This window comes from Homalodisca vitripennis, chromosome 5, assembly GCF_021130785.1.
Source record: "Homalodisca vitripennis isolate AUS2020 chromosome 5, UT_GWSS_2.1, whole genome shotgun sequence".
NCBI classification, from domain to species: Eukaryota; Metazoa; Arthropoda; class Insecta; order Hemiptera; family Cicadellidae; genus Homalodisca; species Homalodisca vitripennis.
In genome coordinates, this window is record NC_060211.1 from 93,521,077 (window position 1) to 93,537,463 (window position 16,387).

Sequence of the window (16,387 nt, forward strand, 5' to 3'; positions counted from 1 at the left end):
CCCATGCTTCAATTTAAGATTTCCATGTTTTCCTCTGTGGGCCGTCCCCCCATGGTTGGCATGTCATGGTAATAGCAAGGAAAAATAGTTTACATAGCCATATGACACTGTGCAAAGTTTATAGATGTTATCTCCTATGGTTTTTAAAATATTAAGCCGTACCCATACTTTTCAAACACCCTGTATGTCTAGCTTTGTTAATTCAGAACAAAACCAGCAATAATCCTACTTGAAAAATTGGACCTAGGGTAATAATAGGACTACAAACATCATGAAAAAAATAAAGTCTATGCCATAAAGCCTCTGCATAAAATACTTCTTTGAGAAAACTGTAACCTTAGGGCCTAAAATACACTAGTTTTATATTTGAAATTCAATTCAAAATATGCACTTAAATATACAAAATAAAGTGCTGGGTACTATGGAATAAAATCTACTTACACATCTTTTTTCCTCAAATTGTGAGGAATCCAACCCTGTTTTTGGATAACAGTTTTCACCTTCTTCTTTTTAGCGGCCTCTCTGTAACCTTTCCTGGCAGCATAGTTCCTCACACTTGCAAAGGCGGGGCTCCTACATTTTTGTTGTAGTAGGTCTCCAAAACCCATCTTGAAATAGTAGTTGCAGCATGACAGGACTCGTCCTAAAGAAAATAAAAATAAAAAAATGAAAGTTAGATTTGGAAATTGATTTTGGTTACATTATTATATTTAGTATTACGTTCATATGGGAAGATCCGTGGTAGAGACTAAAGATAGTGTTAAGTACTTGGGGGTAGTCTTTGAGCGGAACTGCAGAATGGCCGCACATATAGAAATGGTTACAGCCAAAGCGCAGAAGGCTGCTGTGGCACTTAGCAGGCTTATGCCAAACAAAGGAGGCCCACGATCCAGTATAAGGAAAGTGCTTGGCTCGATGGCACACTCAGTGATGCTGTATGCAGCACCCATATAGCAGAGAGCTATGGACCATAACCAAAGTAGAAAGAAGCTGGAGCAGACACAACGGAGAGTAGCACTCCGGGTGTGCAGTGCATACCGGACTGTTTCTACGGAAGCAGCTCTCGTAATATCTGGAACAGTGCCCATCAAGCTCCAGGTAGAAAAAAGAATAGTGAAGTGGACAGGAGTTCTGCAGGAAGAAGAGCATTACACCAGACAGTGGCAGGAAGCAGGTCACAAGACACTGGAAAGGCAACATGGACAAAGAGACTAATCCCTGACATTAGACCTTGGATCAGCAGAACTCATGGACAGTGCAGTTATTATCTAACCCAGGTACTGAGCGGACATGGGTGCTTTGGCTACTATAAGAGACACTTTGCTCTGAGCGACACATATGCCTGTGCGTACTGCGGAGAGTGTGACACTACTCTTCATACTGTGTTTGCATGTCCACGGTGGAGATACCAACGGAAAGGAGTCGAGGAGAATCTGGGAAGAGCTCTTATAGTGGAGAGTATGGTGGCACTGATGGTGGAGAGCGAAAACAACTGGCGCACAGTAGCTGACTACCTGGGAGTGGTAATGAGAAGAAAAGAAGAAGATGAAAGGCATGTAAATGTAAATTTAAGAGATGAAATAAGAAGAGGCCTAAGACAAAGAAGGTAAGCAGATGACTGTCCTCTCACCTTGAAGAAATACTGAAAGGTGGTACCAAGATGAAGAGAAGTAGAATTATAGAGGGAGGTTTTTTTAGTGGGATCACCACAGACCCCCATTGTGCGGAAAAAAAAGTATTACTTGAAACAAAAAATTCTAAATTCTAATATAACACATATGCTTTATGGACAGGTCGTAGGACATATAACGAATTTATCATGACCTGGCAATGGAGCAAACAATAATTTTTTACCTATTGAAAAGTATTGTGAAGTGATCCTAAAAGAGTATGGGTGTACTGGCACGTCTGTTTCCCGGTGAGTGTAGGTGTGCTGGCACGTGATTCAATTTTTTTTTTAATATATTATTTTTTATATGTAAAATTGCACTATTATTGGTGTGTGAACAGTGTAAGGACTTGTTACTGATCAGTGCTACTTTCTAGCAAACATTTTTATACATTATAACACATCTTATTTTCAATTTTTTCCCCAAATTGATAAATAACCTCTTATTCATGCTTAATTTACAGTCTGCTATATGCAAGAGCCCTTTAGTTTCAGTCTGTTGTATAAATATTTTTTATTTTATTAGACAAAATTATGTATTTTTAAGCTTAACTATACATTGACTTTGTTTTTGTTTTACTATTTATAAAATATTTAATTTTTATCATATGAAAAAAAAATTGTTTTGGCAAAAATATTCATATAAACATGTTATTATGTAATAAATAATGTAGTACTACAACGAACAGAAATAAAAACGATTACATGACATTTTTCCTTTCTCTTTTGGAGTTGGACAACAGCTGACAGGTCCACTCCTTTGTGTCAAGCAACAGTAGATGTGCCGGTATACCCCCACTCAACAGGTCAAATGAGTTATACTCATCATTCATATTGAATCCCCTTCCCATCATAGTTACGTTATGTGTATGTTAAAGGAGAGACGAATCCCCTTTGCAGTCTTATTCCTCATGGACCACTAGCCAGTGCGAGGATCTCATCAAATAGAATAAGGAGAGTCGGTACAGTTCAATGTTGACTATTCTGAGTGCTCAGCCACTGGCTCTCTCCAAAGCAATGATTTTTAACATGGGGTTTAAATTTTAAGAGACTAAATGTAAGACTTTTTTAATACAGGTACTTTGGTATTATCTGGAGGTCACTATTTTTGAAAGTTTTTATTACCAGGGAACTAAAAAAATTGACATTATTATAAACAACACTTTATTGCAATTACTGTCATTAAAAAATGACATGTCATTATGACAATCGGTTCTTGTTTTCAGCCACCCATAAGGAAGTGGTGTCGGTGAAAAGGAGGCCACTCTGTCATTATCTATCTCTGATTTGCTATTAGGCTGTATAAGTAGGTAAATAAATACATACGTAATATAAATATAGAAAGTTAACAAGCACTCACGTTGATCAGAGCTTGATACTATCTCGAGGGATGCTTTTCTTTATTCACCAAGTGCGGGGTGGTGCCAACCTGAAGCATGAAATGGTGGCCTAGGACATTTCTGATACATACTATCTCAACCTCAGATCATCAAGATCACCACATTGTCCAACGTGGTCTGGTGTCGGAAAAGTAAAATAAAATATAATATAATAATAAAAAGCAAAAAAGGAAATTATCCCTTGAAATAGTACGCAAATTCAAGCTCATATCACATGAACGCTCACAGAGGTTATCTTTAACTTTGGTACTACTAGTAATACAATAAATTATGATAACCTAATATAAATCTGCTTATATAGTCTCATACAAAATGGTAAGTAGGGACAGAGTGGCCTCCTTCTTGGCAACATCACTTTTTTTAAAGGTAGAAAAAAGAAATAAATGTCATTATGAGATTTAATTTTTACAATAAGTATAATAAAGTCTGTTCTTTCTAATAATGTAGTTTTTTAAGTCCCTAGTAAGAAAAGCTCTTCCGAAAATAGTGACCTCTGAATAATACCAAAGTACCAAAATACATTCTAAAAATAAAAATAATTTTTAGTGAACCTTCTTGGCAGGCCACATTTACTAGGTATATACCTAAAGTAGAGACTTTTGTCATTTTAAAACATAACTCCATTAGAAGCAATTTTTATTGACAGTATTAAATAGTTTACAAACTTCCTAACTTATATTTTCACATGATCACTACCTATTTAATTCTTTTCATAACTATGTTCTTAAAATCGGTTTCTCTGAACCCTTTGCATAAACGTATTCTGTCTGGAAATTGCACCAATTAGAAAAATTACTCTTGAGTTCCGCATTGTTTTCAGACCATTTTCCAACGTGCATTTTCACAAATACAAGACAAGGAAGTATTCGCTAAATTCAATTTTGCAACTGTATATACAGTAATTAAAACATTCCCATTAAGAAATCTTGGATTTTTTTAGTTAAAGGCAGTGGTGTGAGGATGCATGTCTTCATGATAGAGGATTATGCCAAACGAAAGTTTCTTGCATTGTAGAATTTGAATCACGTGATTGAGTTAGGTAAATGTTTGAAATCACGTCAGCTGTAATTGTTGATCGATATTCCTTAAAATCAACAAAAATGACAACCCTTATTGTCCCAAAAATAACTGATAGCAATTGCTTTTTGTCTCAAACTCAGAGATTGCTTCAACTTTTTCAGTTTGGGTGTCACTGCATCGACTGTTGTTTCATTTCTGCTTTGGTGTACGATGTCCATGTCTTAAATGTGGAGCTCATTAAATGTAGAGAAATAAATCATTTCCACCCTATACTTTCTGCGAGGGATCCAAAAATGCTCATAACTTTTGGTTTGCACTGAAAACTTTCCCAGAGATGTGTAAAAACACTGATTTGAGACCAACCATTTTCAAAATTTTCTAGGGGAGGGTTTCCGAATTTCCCCCGTTCTGGTGGTAACCAATACATCCCGAAACTCAGGAAGTTACAATTCCGCCATCTATAGTTCTAGATATTTATCATTGTGCTATATATATATGATCAATAATATATATGTTTCCAGAGAATTTATTGTGATTTAAAATAAACTGAATACTTGGTTGAATAAACTTATAAACTTCTCTGACTTTAGCAGCGGAAGCCGGCAACGCCCTACTTAATGAGTTCCTGAAGAATTAAATTAATAACCTCAAACTGCAAAACAATAAACTTACATTCCTACTCAGGGAAGCCAAAAATAGTAAATCTTCATTACAGCAAGACATAGAAAAGCAACTAGAAGAATTGGAAAATAGAGTAGCAGCACTAACGGACTACACTCGGGACCTTTCTGAAAAGAATCACCACCTTAGCAGAAACCTCATCAAGGATCAAAATATCAAAGAAGAGTTGGCACAGGCAGAGGAAGAAAAAGTCGGCGATTTAAAGAACTGCAAGAATTACAAACCAAGTCAGTGAGTAAAATAAAATATTTAGAAGCAGAATTAATTACCACCACAAAACACGCAGACAATGAAATTCTTATTCTAAAAACAAAAATTGCTCGTTTAATTACACAAGGGAATGAAAGAGTCCAGGATTTATGGGATAACAAAGTTGTGTTGTCAAAGCTGGAGGAAAATGCAAAAAAAAAACAGCTAAATTTTACTGAGGAAATAAATAAATTTAAACTTTACACTAACTCCTTTCTTGACAACTTTATGAACTCTAACTTTAATAACTGTTTAAACATTCCAGTGAATAATAAAATCAAATCTACATTGCAAAGACAGAAAAATCCATATTCCTCTGTTGGTAGAGAACCCTCTCATGACCGAAACCACAAATAACGGCCAGATAAGTAACCCTTAACAAAAAACGAAAGTGTTCAGTGTGTCTCTCAAAGCTGCAAAGTACAAAACTAGTACTCAGGATATGATTCATACAAACATATCTGCAGGTGATATGTGGCACTAGTAACTCCCCCCTTCAACTCAGTAACGGCCCTCCCATAACAGCCTAAATAAGGAAGAAAAATGAGAGCATAGAAGACTTCTTCTCAAATCATATTGAAGAGTATAAAACACCTATAGAAAGATCTAAAAAGTCCATGGAAGACCTGACTTTGCAGGAAGCAGGACATGAGAAAAAAACTAAACTTTCAGATCCTACTGACGTAACTTTTTTAGAAATAAGCCACAAAAGTCCATGCAAAATGAAAATCAAAAATTAAATCACCACAAAGTCACAGCAAAGAATATTACAATTCTGCATCAGAACATTGACCGACTTTCTAACAAACTGGACCGACTCAACCATTTCCTCACCACTACAAACCCTGACATATTAGTACTTACAGAACATGGTTTAAATAATAACACCATTAAGGAGGCTTGTCTAATTAACTACATTCTTGTATCAGCTTTCAGCAAAGAAGCTCAGCTCAAAGGAGGTGTTGCTATTTATAAACACAACGGTTTTGGGACCGAAGTCCTGGCAGTCTTGGCATAGAAAATCTTAGTGAAGAGCTAATCTGTGAAATGTCAGGGATCAAAGAAAGCATAACAAACAAGAAGCACATTTACATTCTTGGGGTATATCGTCCATCCAGTGCATCTGTAAACCATACCTTTGCCACTATAACCACCCTTCTTAATAGGATACCTCATGATAATAGTGGTATTTGCCTGGTCGGTGATCTCAACATAGACAGCTTAAGACAGTTCAAGGAGAGAAAAGTTGGCTCTTGATGACTTCCTTGCTTCATACGAGATAACTAGACTGAACCTCCCACCAACAAGAATCTCCAGCAGTTCTAGTTCATCCATTGACGTGGTCTGCACCAACTTTGACCATAACAGCCTTAAAGTTGACATAATCTACTCGGGCCTCTCTGACCTCACAGGACAACTCACCAAATTAAATATTCTAACTCTGCCCAAAAAACTAACAACATCAACAAGGAGATATCTAAATGCAAAGAACCTCTTATGTCTAAAGGAATTACTTGCACTACAAACCTGGGAAAGGATTTACCAGGAACCCCTAGCTGAGGAAAGTTATTCTGAATTGATCGGCACCTTTATGTCAGCTCTTGATATAACATGTCCCTTAAAAACATCAAGATGCAAGCCTAAATGTCTGAAATTTAAAAATATATCCTACCATGAAGCTGAAGAAGTAAGAAAACTATTTATGATGGCACAAGAAAAATATGTTAAAAGTAAGAAGATAAACTAGATTTCATCCAAAAAGAAGTACTATGACTTAAAACTAAGAGACCTTAGGAGGATGGCAAATGAAGACCATATAAATACAAATAGCAATAAAACCAAAGCCATCTGGGACGTGATCAACAGTGAACGGGCACCCAAAAAACAGTCAGAGACCAGTACATGGCAGCTAAACATGGGGGATGGTACTATAAGCAATATTGACCAACTAGTAAGATTTTTTAATAAATACTTTACATCGATTGCTGAAGAAACACTAAAAAATAACAACACTCCAAACAGACCCACTAATTTAAACATATCTGACAAAACTAACTGTTTACTAACTACTTTTCAGTTGACAAACCCAGACGAGGTGCTCAAAATTATTAAGTCTTTCAAATCTTCCTCTTCTGCAGGAGCAGATGAAGTTTCATCAAGGATGGTTAAAACATGCAGTTACAAACTTTGCCATCCACTGAGTAATTTAATAAACAAGTCTTTGACTCAGGGGATCTTCCCTTCAAAAATTAAATTATCTAAAGTCTACCCTTTACATAAAAAAGGTAGCAAACATGAGCTACAGAACTTCAGGCCTATATCCCTTGTGTCAACATTTTCCAAAGTCTTAGAAAAAATTGTACTGAAAAGGCTCATAAACCATTTACTAACCAACAATCTTCTTACAGAAAGACAACATGGTTTCCTTGCTGGAAGATCCACCACAACTGCCCTTATTGATTTAATAGAGCACATAATCAATAACATTGAAGAAGGAAATAATGTCACCACTACTTTTCTTGACTTAAGTAAAGCGTTTGACTGCTTGGATCATCATTTGGTCTTGGTTAAAATAAGTTCCTTTGGCATTAAGGTGACGGCACTACAATGGTTCAAGAGCTACTTAAGCGACTGGAAACAAATAGTGACAATACAGCACACAACTAATGGAATAACCAAAACAGCAACGTCCCCACCAGTAGCCATGACTCAGGGTGTTCCTCAAGGTTCGGTGCTGGGCCCTGTTTTGTTTATCTTGTTTACCAGTGACTTACCAAATTATATTGACTCATACTGCTACCCAGTCATGTATGCAGATGACACTGTTCTAACCACCTCTCATAAATCGACAGAGCTTCTTGAGATTAACACCTTCATTTCAGTTAGCATGGCCCATCAATATTGCTTAGAAAACGACCAAGTTTTCAATGAATCGAAAACTCAACACATATTTGGAAAAAACAAGGACAAAATAACAATCCCACATGACTTTGAAATTTCTTGCTAAACAAAACATCTTGTACTGACGTTAGATAACTCTCTCTCCTGGAGCTATCATATTGATTCTTTGTGTCATCAGCTGAACACAGCAGTGTTTGCCCTAAGAAGAATAAAATCTGTAAGTACCCCGGAAGCCACCTGAACAGCTTATCATGCAATATTTGAGAGCATGAGTCCGATACGGAATTGTACTATGGGGACCATCCTCAAACAACAACCTTCAACGAGTCATGGTTCCTCAGAAACTGGCAGTAAGAATAATGGCTGACATTGCACAGTGGGACAGCTGCAGAGATGCATATAAAAACCTAGATTTACTGACCATCACATCTCTTTACATACTTGAAGTCATCATGCTTGCTGCTAACTTAAACTTTACAAGAAACAATCGCAAAGAAACCCTCATATGCTGGAGCTAAACTATATAATGCTTTACCTATCGAGCTCAAGACAATTGAAGAAAAAAAAACTAAAAAAAGGACTGTATTCCTGGCTTGTGAAGAAATTAATTTACACAATCAGTGAATTCCTTGAACATGCAAATAGTCGCAACAACTATTAAAAACTTACAAGAAACTAAAGACAATTTATTTCCATTACATTGCATTGATTTTCATTTATATTATTATGTATTTGACACCTGTTCTTGATGTTTATGAATAAAGCTTTTTGTATTCTGTATTCTGAGTACTTTAACACATTCACTGCTGAAAAATAACGTAAAACTCATACATATTGCTAAAATATTTTTATAAATTTATTATACCTAGTTGTCTGGAGTAAGACAGGGACTTACGCAATGTATACCAAGATCCTGATATTGTGGCTTTGGTGAAGGCAAAGAGAATTAGCTGGCTAGGACATGTACATCGGAGACAGGAGGGCACAAGGTTAAAAGAGGTCTACCAGGCGGTACCGGCAGGAAGGCGCCCTTTGGGTAGGCCAAAGATAAGATGGTGCGATCAAGTGGTCGAAGATGTGACCCGGTGTGGAGGGTCTGTGGATCTGGCGGAGGACAGGGGGGCGTGGAAGAGGCTCAAAGACGAGGCAAAGAATCGACTGAGATTTGTTACGCCCCGGCAGTAAGTAAGTAAGTAAGTTGTCTGGAGTATCCGAAAACAACATGGAAGTCATATTTCGGTAAAAAAAATGGTGGTGAAAGTGATGTCAAAGTTTTTGCCTCCGATCGGAGGCGTGCGCACATCACAACTTTTCCCATATGCCTCTGATAGCAACCGCACATGACGCATCAAACTCACCCGAAGTCACTATTTTTTTATTCCATTACAATAAAGTTACTGTTACAAAATTATATACATATATACATTTTCCTGAATTGGATAGTCATTACGGGGAGTGCCACTTATCAAAGCAAGGCAAGGCACATAGTCCTGGCTCCCCTGGACACTGCGAACAGATAAACACTGTCGTAGTTTTTTTCTTTTCTTTCGCACATTGCCTGCACCTCTTTCTCAAAAACCTATCACCTTTCATGTCCCTTTTGTCTGAAAGACAAAACGTGTCTGACAGTTATTGATTACCGGGGACGAGGTAGTGGTGTGGCAATATTTGTCTTCGACATTTTTTCAATGACTGCAATTCTAAAGGCATATAAGTCAGTTTTTTTTTCTGGATTTGCTATGAGATACAATTTGAAGCTATTTATCATTAGCATCTGTAAAAAATGACTAAACATCTTATACCATCGCAACGTTTTATGCTCACATGGATAGTAGCTCATCATTTGGTCGTTTCTGTCAACCCCTTTCATGTGAGCATTGTAGTGTACGATGGGTAATGGCTTTTGACGTGATTGGCCAAATCTGTTGTTTGACACTGCCCAATCATTTTCAAATCTAGTAGAAATGTATAGTACATTGCGTTTATCATGCCATTTACCTACCATTACTCCTTCAGCATAACGCTCTATTTTTTCTCCCTTCTGTAGCCTTGCCCCTACTACTTCTGGTGGGAGATATTTTCGGTTTGATACCGAGGTCCCTGTGCGATAGGTTTCTTCTGCAAGAAGCTTAGATGCCAGAGGAAAGCTATTATAGTAATTATCCATATATAAAATATGTCCAACTCCTAATTTGCCCTGCATAAGGTGCATCACGACCTTATTACTAACATGGCCTTTGCCAATAAGCTCACCCTCTTTTTTGGAATAGATTGTTAAGGCTAAACAAAGGCCATCAGGCTCGCACAAAGAGTACACTTTGACACCATATTTATAGCGCTTTCCACTTATATACTGCCGGAAAAGTAGACGCCCTCTCCATAGGACGGTACCTTCGTCAAAGGAAAGCTCACAGCCGGGGTAATAAACGTCTTTCATTTTACTATTGAAGTAATCAATTAGGATTCATATTTTTGATAGTCGGTCATCAGTTGGTTGTTGATTGTCTGAAAAGTGAAGACATCTAAAAATCAATAAAAATCTATCTCTAGATATTTGTTCTCTAACATAAGTGAAAATGAAAATTTTATCAGTCTTCCAGTAGTCATTGATTCAACTCACTCTGACAGTACCTATGTGGAAAATTAGGCCTATGAATGTTTTTAGTTCTGCAAGAGTAAGGTCTGCCTAGTTGTTTGTTGTAGACTTAGGTCCTGAATTGAGTGAAAAAATACTTTCCAAGCATATGCATTTGTTCTGTCTACAATTACTTGTAAAAAGTCATCATCTAACAAATAACTCCGCCAACCAAAAGGTGTGTTATCCTCAGGCATTGGCACAAGAATTTTATTGTCCTTTGTAAATGGGATCAGTCTCAGACCTGGAGTTCTGGGTTGCCACCGTGGGTTGTAGATTTCATCATCGGGATCGTCAACATTGTTGGGATCATCAACATTGTTGGGATCATCAACATTGTTGGGATTGCCATCAATTTCAGAGGCCGCGCCCTGGTCAGATGGCGCGTATTGCTGTGCCTCGTCAATGTCACTATTATGGTGGTGAGGTTCGGCGTTGATGTCCGAAGCTTCTGACTCACTCAAATAGGCAAAATCATCATCACTATCTAAGAGAATTCTGTCTATTTCACTACTTCGTTCCAAACGTTCCATGATTATAAATCAAATAAACAGTAAGATACTAACTAATACACTGTTTATATACACTAAATATCATCAGTTATCTCAACCAGACAAAACAAATCACTACAAGGTTGTAAACAACACTGTAGTAAAAATTCAACCACACAACTCAAACGCTTAGCTTGTACTGACTGAGTGATGTAGTATGGCGATGCCGAATGCCTCCGATCAGAGGCAGACGCACCTGAGGGGAGTTCGTCATGCCTCCGATCGGAGGCCTCAGCAGTGAATGTGTTAAACTATTTACTTACTTACTTACTGCCGTGGCTCTTGGTACCCAAGGTGGTACTTTGCCTCGCCAACACACTGCCTCCAGATCTCTCTATCCATTGCCTCTTCTTCCCTTTTTCCCAGTTTTCTTATGTCTCTTCTGATCTGGTCTCGCCATCTCAACTTGGGCCTTCCTGGTGGTCTTCTGCCCTCCGGATTGTTTACAAGGACGTTCTTGACTAAGGAGTTGTCCTCCTTCCTTAGTAAATGGCCAGCCCATCTCATTCTCCTACTTCTCACCTCGGCCACTATGTCTGGGTCCATATATAGTTGCCTCAACTCTACATTATGTTTTATCCTCCACTCTCCATCTTCAAGAGTTGGCCCAAAGATTTTTCTCAATAATTTGTTCTCAAATACTATCAAACGTTTTTCTGTTTTTTTACTTAACACCCAGTTTTCTGAGCCATATAACAGAACTGGTCTTATAATGGTTTTATATATACGGAGTTTGGTTTTGTGTGATAGTAGTCGAGAGCTTAATAGCTTGTGGCATGCTGATAAACTTCTGTGTGCTGCATTTATCCTTTGTTGTATTTCCATGTCTTCTTCATTATTATTCGTCAGCATCACTCCCAAATAAGTGAAGTTGTTTACTTTTTCAAATTTGTGCCTTTCTATTTCTATATTATTTTCATTGTTTATTTGGGTTGTTCTCCCACACTCCATTATTTTGGTTTTCTCTTCATTTATGCTTAAACCAACTTTTTGTGTATGGTTTAGGAGTTTTGCGACCAGCACTTTCAGCTCTTCTTTACTCTTCGCTATAATTGCAACATCATCCGCAAATGCAAGAATATTTATTTTGGTCCCTATTGTAATTCCAGCTTCTGTTTGTCTTACTTCTTGTAATGCTTCCTCTAAAGCTAAATTAAATAGCAATGGGGACAATCCATCCCCCTGTCTTACGCCTGTGCTTACATCAAACTTTTCCAAGATTTCCCCATTTATCTTAACCTTGCATCTAGATCCTGATATGCATGATTTTGACAAGTTTATTAATTTGTTGGGTATTCCATACTTTTCCATAATCTTCCAGAGTCTTCTTGTACTAATCGAGTCATATGCTTTGGAGAAATCAATAAAAAGGCATAGAAAGGATTTATTGAATTCATGGTATTTGGCATATTGCCTCCTTCAGTATGAAGGATAAATAGTTAAACTATTTAAAATATATATTTTAAATAATTATCAATGACTTAATTTTATAGTAGAATTATGATTATGATTGCATATTGTATTATGTTATATTTAAATACAATGTATATGACACTTATTATAGTAATACAAACTTCATAATTTCATTGTGACTTCTACATTTATAAAAAAAAGAAATCGGGTTTAACTGTGTTGAGCAAACCTTACAAAAACAAGCATTTGCACTCACTATTTCAGTGTTCTAGGTTTTGTAGAAAAGGTAAAAGATATTTTCATTATACAAACTAGTCCCAACTCAATGATAAAATAAGACTTTCATTGTAACTTTTTATCAGTTTGTAAAATAACTTTTAAGTGTTTGTAAAATATAATTGCCTACTTTTTATTTAAAAAACAAAAAAAAATTCAAATCAACTAACCTGTTTTAATTAACTCCATGTAGATAAGTGTTGAATATCCAGTTCAGTTATAGTAATGAAATACTGTTCCAGGAAGATCTGATACGTACATGTAGGTTAAATGCCTAAAACAGAAGACATTATTAAAGAAATCAATTTCAATTTACTAAAATAACTTTAGAAATTTATAAAACAAAATATTACCTTAAGTAAGCATATTAACATCTTAATAACTGTAACAGGAAAACATTAAAATAAATTATATGTTACAAGCTAAAGCTTGGCAGCTATATTCAACATGTTATGCTATATTGGCATCTTATGTTAATAGTCTAGTCTATTAATTTGTCTAAGTTATTAACAAGAAAGTTATGACGGAAAAATGGATGAAAACATCATTTAATGTATTGAACTAAAGAAATATAAAGCATCATATTGATATGTTTATAACATGATAAATATTTTGAATCAAGGGTAAAAAAATGGATGAAAATGTAAAACTTGAAGAGCAAATTCTTGTAAACTAATAGTTTACAGGGGGGAAATAGAAATGTGCTACAATTTGCTATATTATAAAGGAATTATTTGTAGCAAATTAATTTTGTAAATAGAGATTGATTATGATTTGTCTAACATTTACAAGCATAACATTCCAGCAACATTTAACGTTATTAGTACCGGAGCATGATAAGAAAGTTTGTATGAAAAAGCCACAGATTTCTCTTAAGGTAATGCTGAAATATGCCTAGCCCATTTTCGCAATTTTGTAACATTTTAGGATTACATCCATAAAATCAAAACCGTTTTTGATAGGCTCTTAACCTTTCTTATATTTTTTTACAGATAAATTGTTTAATTAAAAAGACACAACACTTGCATGTACTGCTAATTTATTATATTTAAAAAAGCACATAAATAAATCTTACAAAAAATTATTTTTGAACATTTTTCCAGTTTCAAATGCAAAATAGCTCTTGAAGAATAATATTTCCACAACAGCTGATAACTAAAATTGCCACATACACAAAATATTTTTTTACTATCCATAAACCGTATAGATAACACTACTTTGGTGTTTGGTGTGTAGGAGTAGGCATCCTTCAGGAAGATCCGCTCTATAGAATGTGTGATGAGCAGGATGAAACTACCGAACACTTGCTCTTCAATAGCAAGGGAGCGGTATGCCATCTTTGGGAGTTTGGAAAAGGGTAGTGAATTTCCCCAAGAGGACCTGATAGGTTGTTTTCGGCGGTTTGTGGAACTGCTGAAATCATAGACTGGTAAGCCTCATGGTGTGCTTCCAGGGTGCACAAAAGGCCCTTGAGGCTTAAGTGCATGGCAGTAGGGTGCCCCATAGAAGAAGATTCATTCCTGAGCTACAGTATAATAAGCGGCCACCAATGGGTGATAACGACAAAAACAATGGCGATAAATATGCAAATACTGGCTCAAAATATTTGTATAAACAAAGAAATCTTTAAAAATTGGTCTCAGAAGTTAGTGTATTGCCAATTATCTTGCAGAATATGTGCATCAATGAGAAATTATGATTATTGGTGGTGATTCATTCGAGCATTTTTAAATGCTATCAAATATGTTTACCCTGTAAAGTAATAGTTAGTACTATGTGGCTCAAGAGTACTTTAAATACAATTTAAATAACAAATTCATTTCTTTAACATATAAAAATATAGCTTCTCTAGATTAACATTTTTAAAGCTTAAAACTTAATTCAATTCGACATTATTGTTCAAATGTATTTAAAGTAAAAACGTGTTTGGAAATCAATTCAAAATTAAAATCATGTGTTTCGTTATTGACTAATGGCAGCAAGAACAGTGAAGTACATTTCTTCTTTAGTTTACAAGCAGTCCTTGAAAATAAATAACGTAAGTAAATATTATTGCTTTGTTGTAATTATATATTAATTTGTAAATTATATATTAATTTGTAAATTATATATTAATTTGTAAATTATATTAATACTTATACATTAATTTCTAAGATTGAAAACTAGCCAATCCATATTATTCTGTGAAATATATATTATGATATTTGCTCCGACATTTTGTTTTCAGTCTTTAGGATGGTTATAAATATCACTGATTCCATGTCATTTGATAATCATCAGCCAATTGTGTTGGTGGCTACTTATTATACTGCAGCCCACTCCTGTACTGACTGTGTTCTAATGTAGAAAGGGAACATTTATGATGGAGAAACATGAGATATGGAAGTTAAGGCAGAAAATAAGAAAGTATTGGCAGTTGGCTGTCATGAACACTGGTCAGATTTCAGGTCGGCCAGTCAGTCTTTGGGTAGGTTCAAAAGTTGGATAGTCGGATGAGGTAATTCATTAATTTATCTCCAATAACAACAGTTAAATTATAAACATTGTTCTCAAGTAGGGCTGGTTGACCCTTTGCGTAGGGTACCCAAAGGACCCGGTTTTTTATATCGAAATTGGCAAACGATATTACTTAATCATAACCATCGATACTAATTAATTATTTTGAACAATTAACTTAAATAATCTATATGAACAGCTGTAAACACTTTCAAATAATACAATTAAGGTAATATTTCAAATTTCACATAAGTAACTCTGTTTATTTAAAAATGGCTGTCAATCTAAGGAAGTTTCACGAAATTGCTTTAAAAGACGATAAAACATGTTTTTATGGCTTCAACATGTTGGGTTAGTACCTAAGAATCCATTATGTGATATTTGTGGAAAGGTAACAAATGTAACTGTAAGAGGAGCAAACATGGTCGTCTTCAGATGCAAAAAAGAAGGTAATGGTGGGCACAATTTTAGTAAAAACGCACTGAAGAAAAGTTTTTTTGAAGGGTCAAAGTTTGGACTGCACAATATTGTGACTTTAATGTACTTCTTTTCCAGAAATCAGACAAATTACGATTTTTTAATTCTTGAGTGTAGTTCGGATTTACACAGTCCATCAAGAAGTACGATATCTGACTGGCTGTCATTTTGCAGGGAAGTGTGTTTTGTTTGGATAGATGATCAGTTTAATAGGGAAGAAAAGCTTGGAGGTCCTAGAGTGGTGGTGGAAATTGATGAGTGAAAATTGGAAAACGTAAAAATAACAAAGGGAGGTTGGTAGAAGGAACCTGGATTCTAGGTTTAATAGAAACTATACCGGAAGGACAAAAACGTGGGGGTAGATATAGGATAGAGATTTGTCCTGAAAATAAACGAGATGCTAAAACTCTCATTCCTCTCGTACTAAAACACATGCAGCCTGGAACAACCATAGTCATAGATATGTGGAAAGCTTATTTTGGATTAAGTGATTGTGGTTTTGTCCATTTTACTGTCAACCATAGTGAAAACTTTTTAAACCCAGCAACTAGTACCAACACTCAGACAGTTGAAAATTCGTGGAGAGCCGTAAAACGTAGTCCAAGAAGTGGTATCCCAG

General features: G+C 35.8%; 1 protein-coding gene across 3 annotated transcripts in view; it reads right to left on the reverse strand.

The window, feature by feature from the left end:
• The window catches only part of LOC124362533 (50S ribosomal protein L1), a 34,361-nt gene that overhangs the window by 14,993 nt on the left and 2,981 nt on the right, over positions 1–16,387 (reverse strand). For all 3 annotated transcript variants that reach the window (XM_046817125.1, XM_046817123.1, XM_046817124.1), the window contains exons 2-3: positions 12,966–13,069; positions 442–643 (exon numbers count right to left, since the gene is read on the reverse strand). In XM_046817125.1, coding sequence (XP_046673081.1) covers positions 442–643; positions 12,966–12,984 — 221 coding nt within the window. In that variant the 5' untranslated portion in view covers positions 12,985–13,069. The remainder of the gene's footprint in view (positions 1–441; positions 644–12,965; positions 13,070–16,387) is intronic.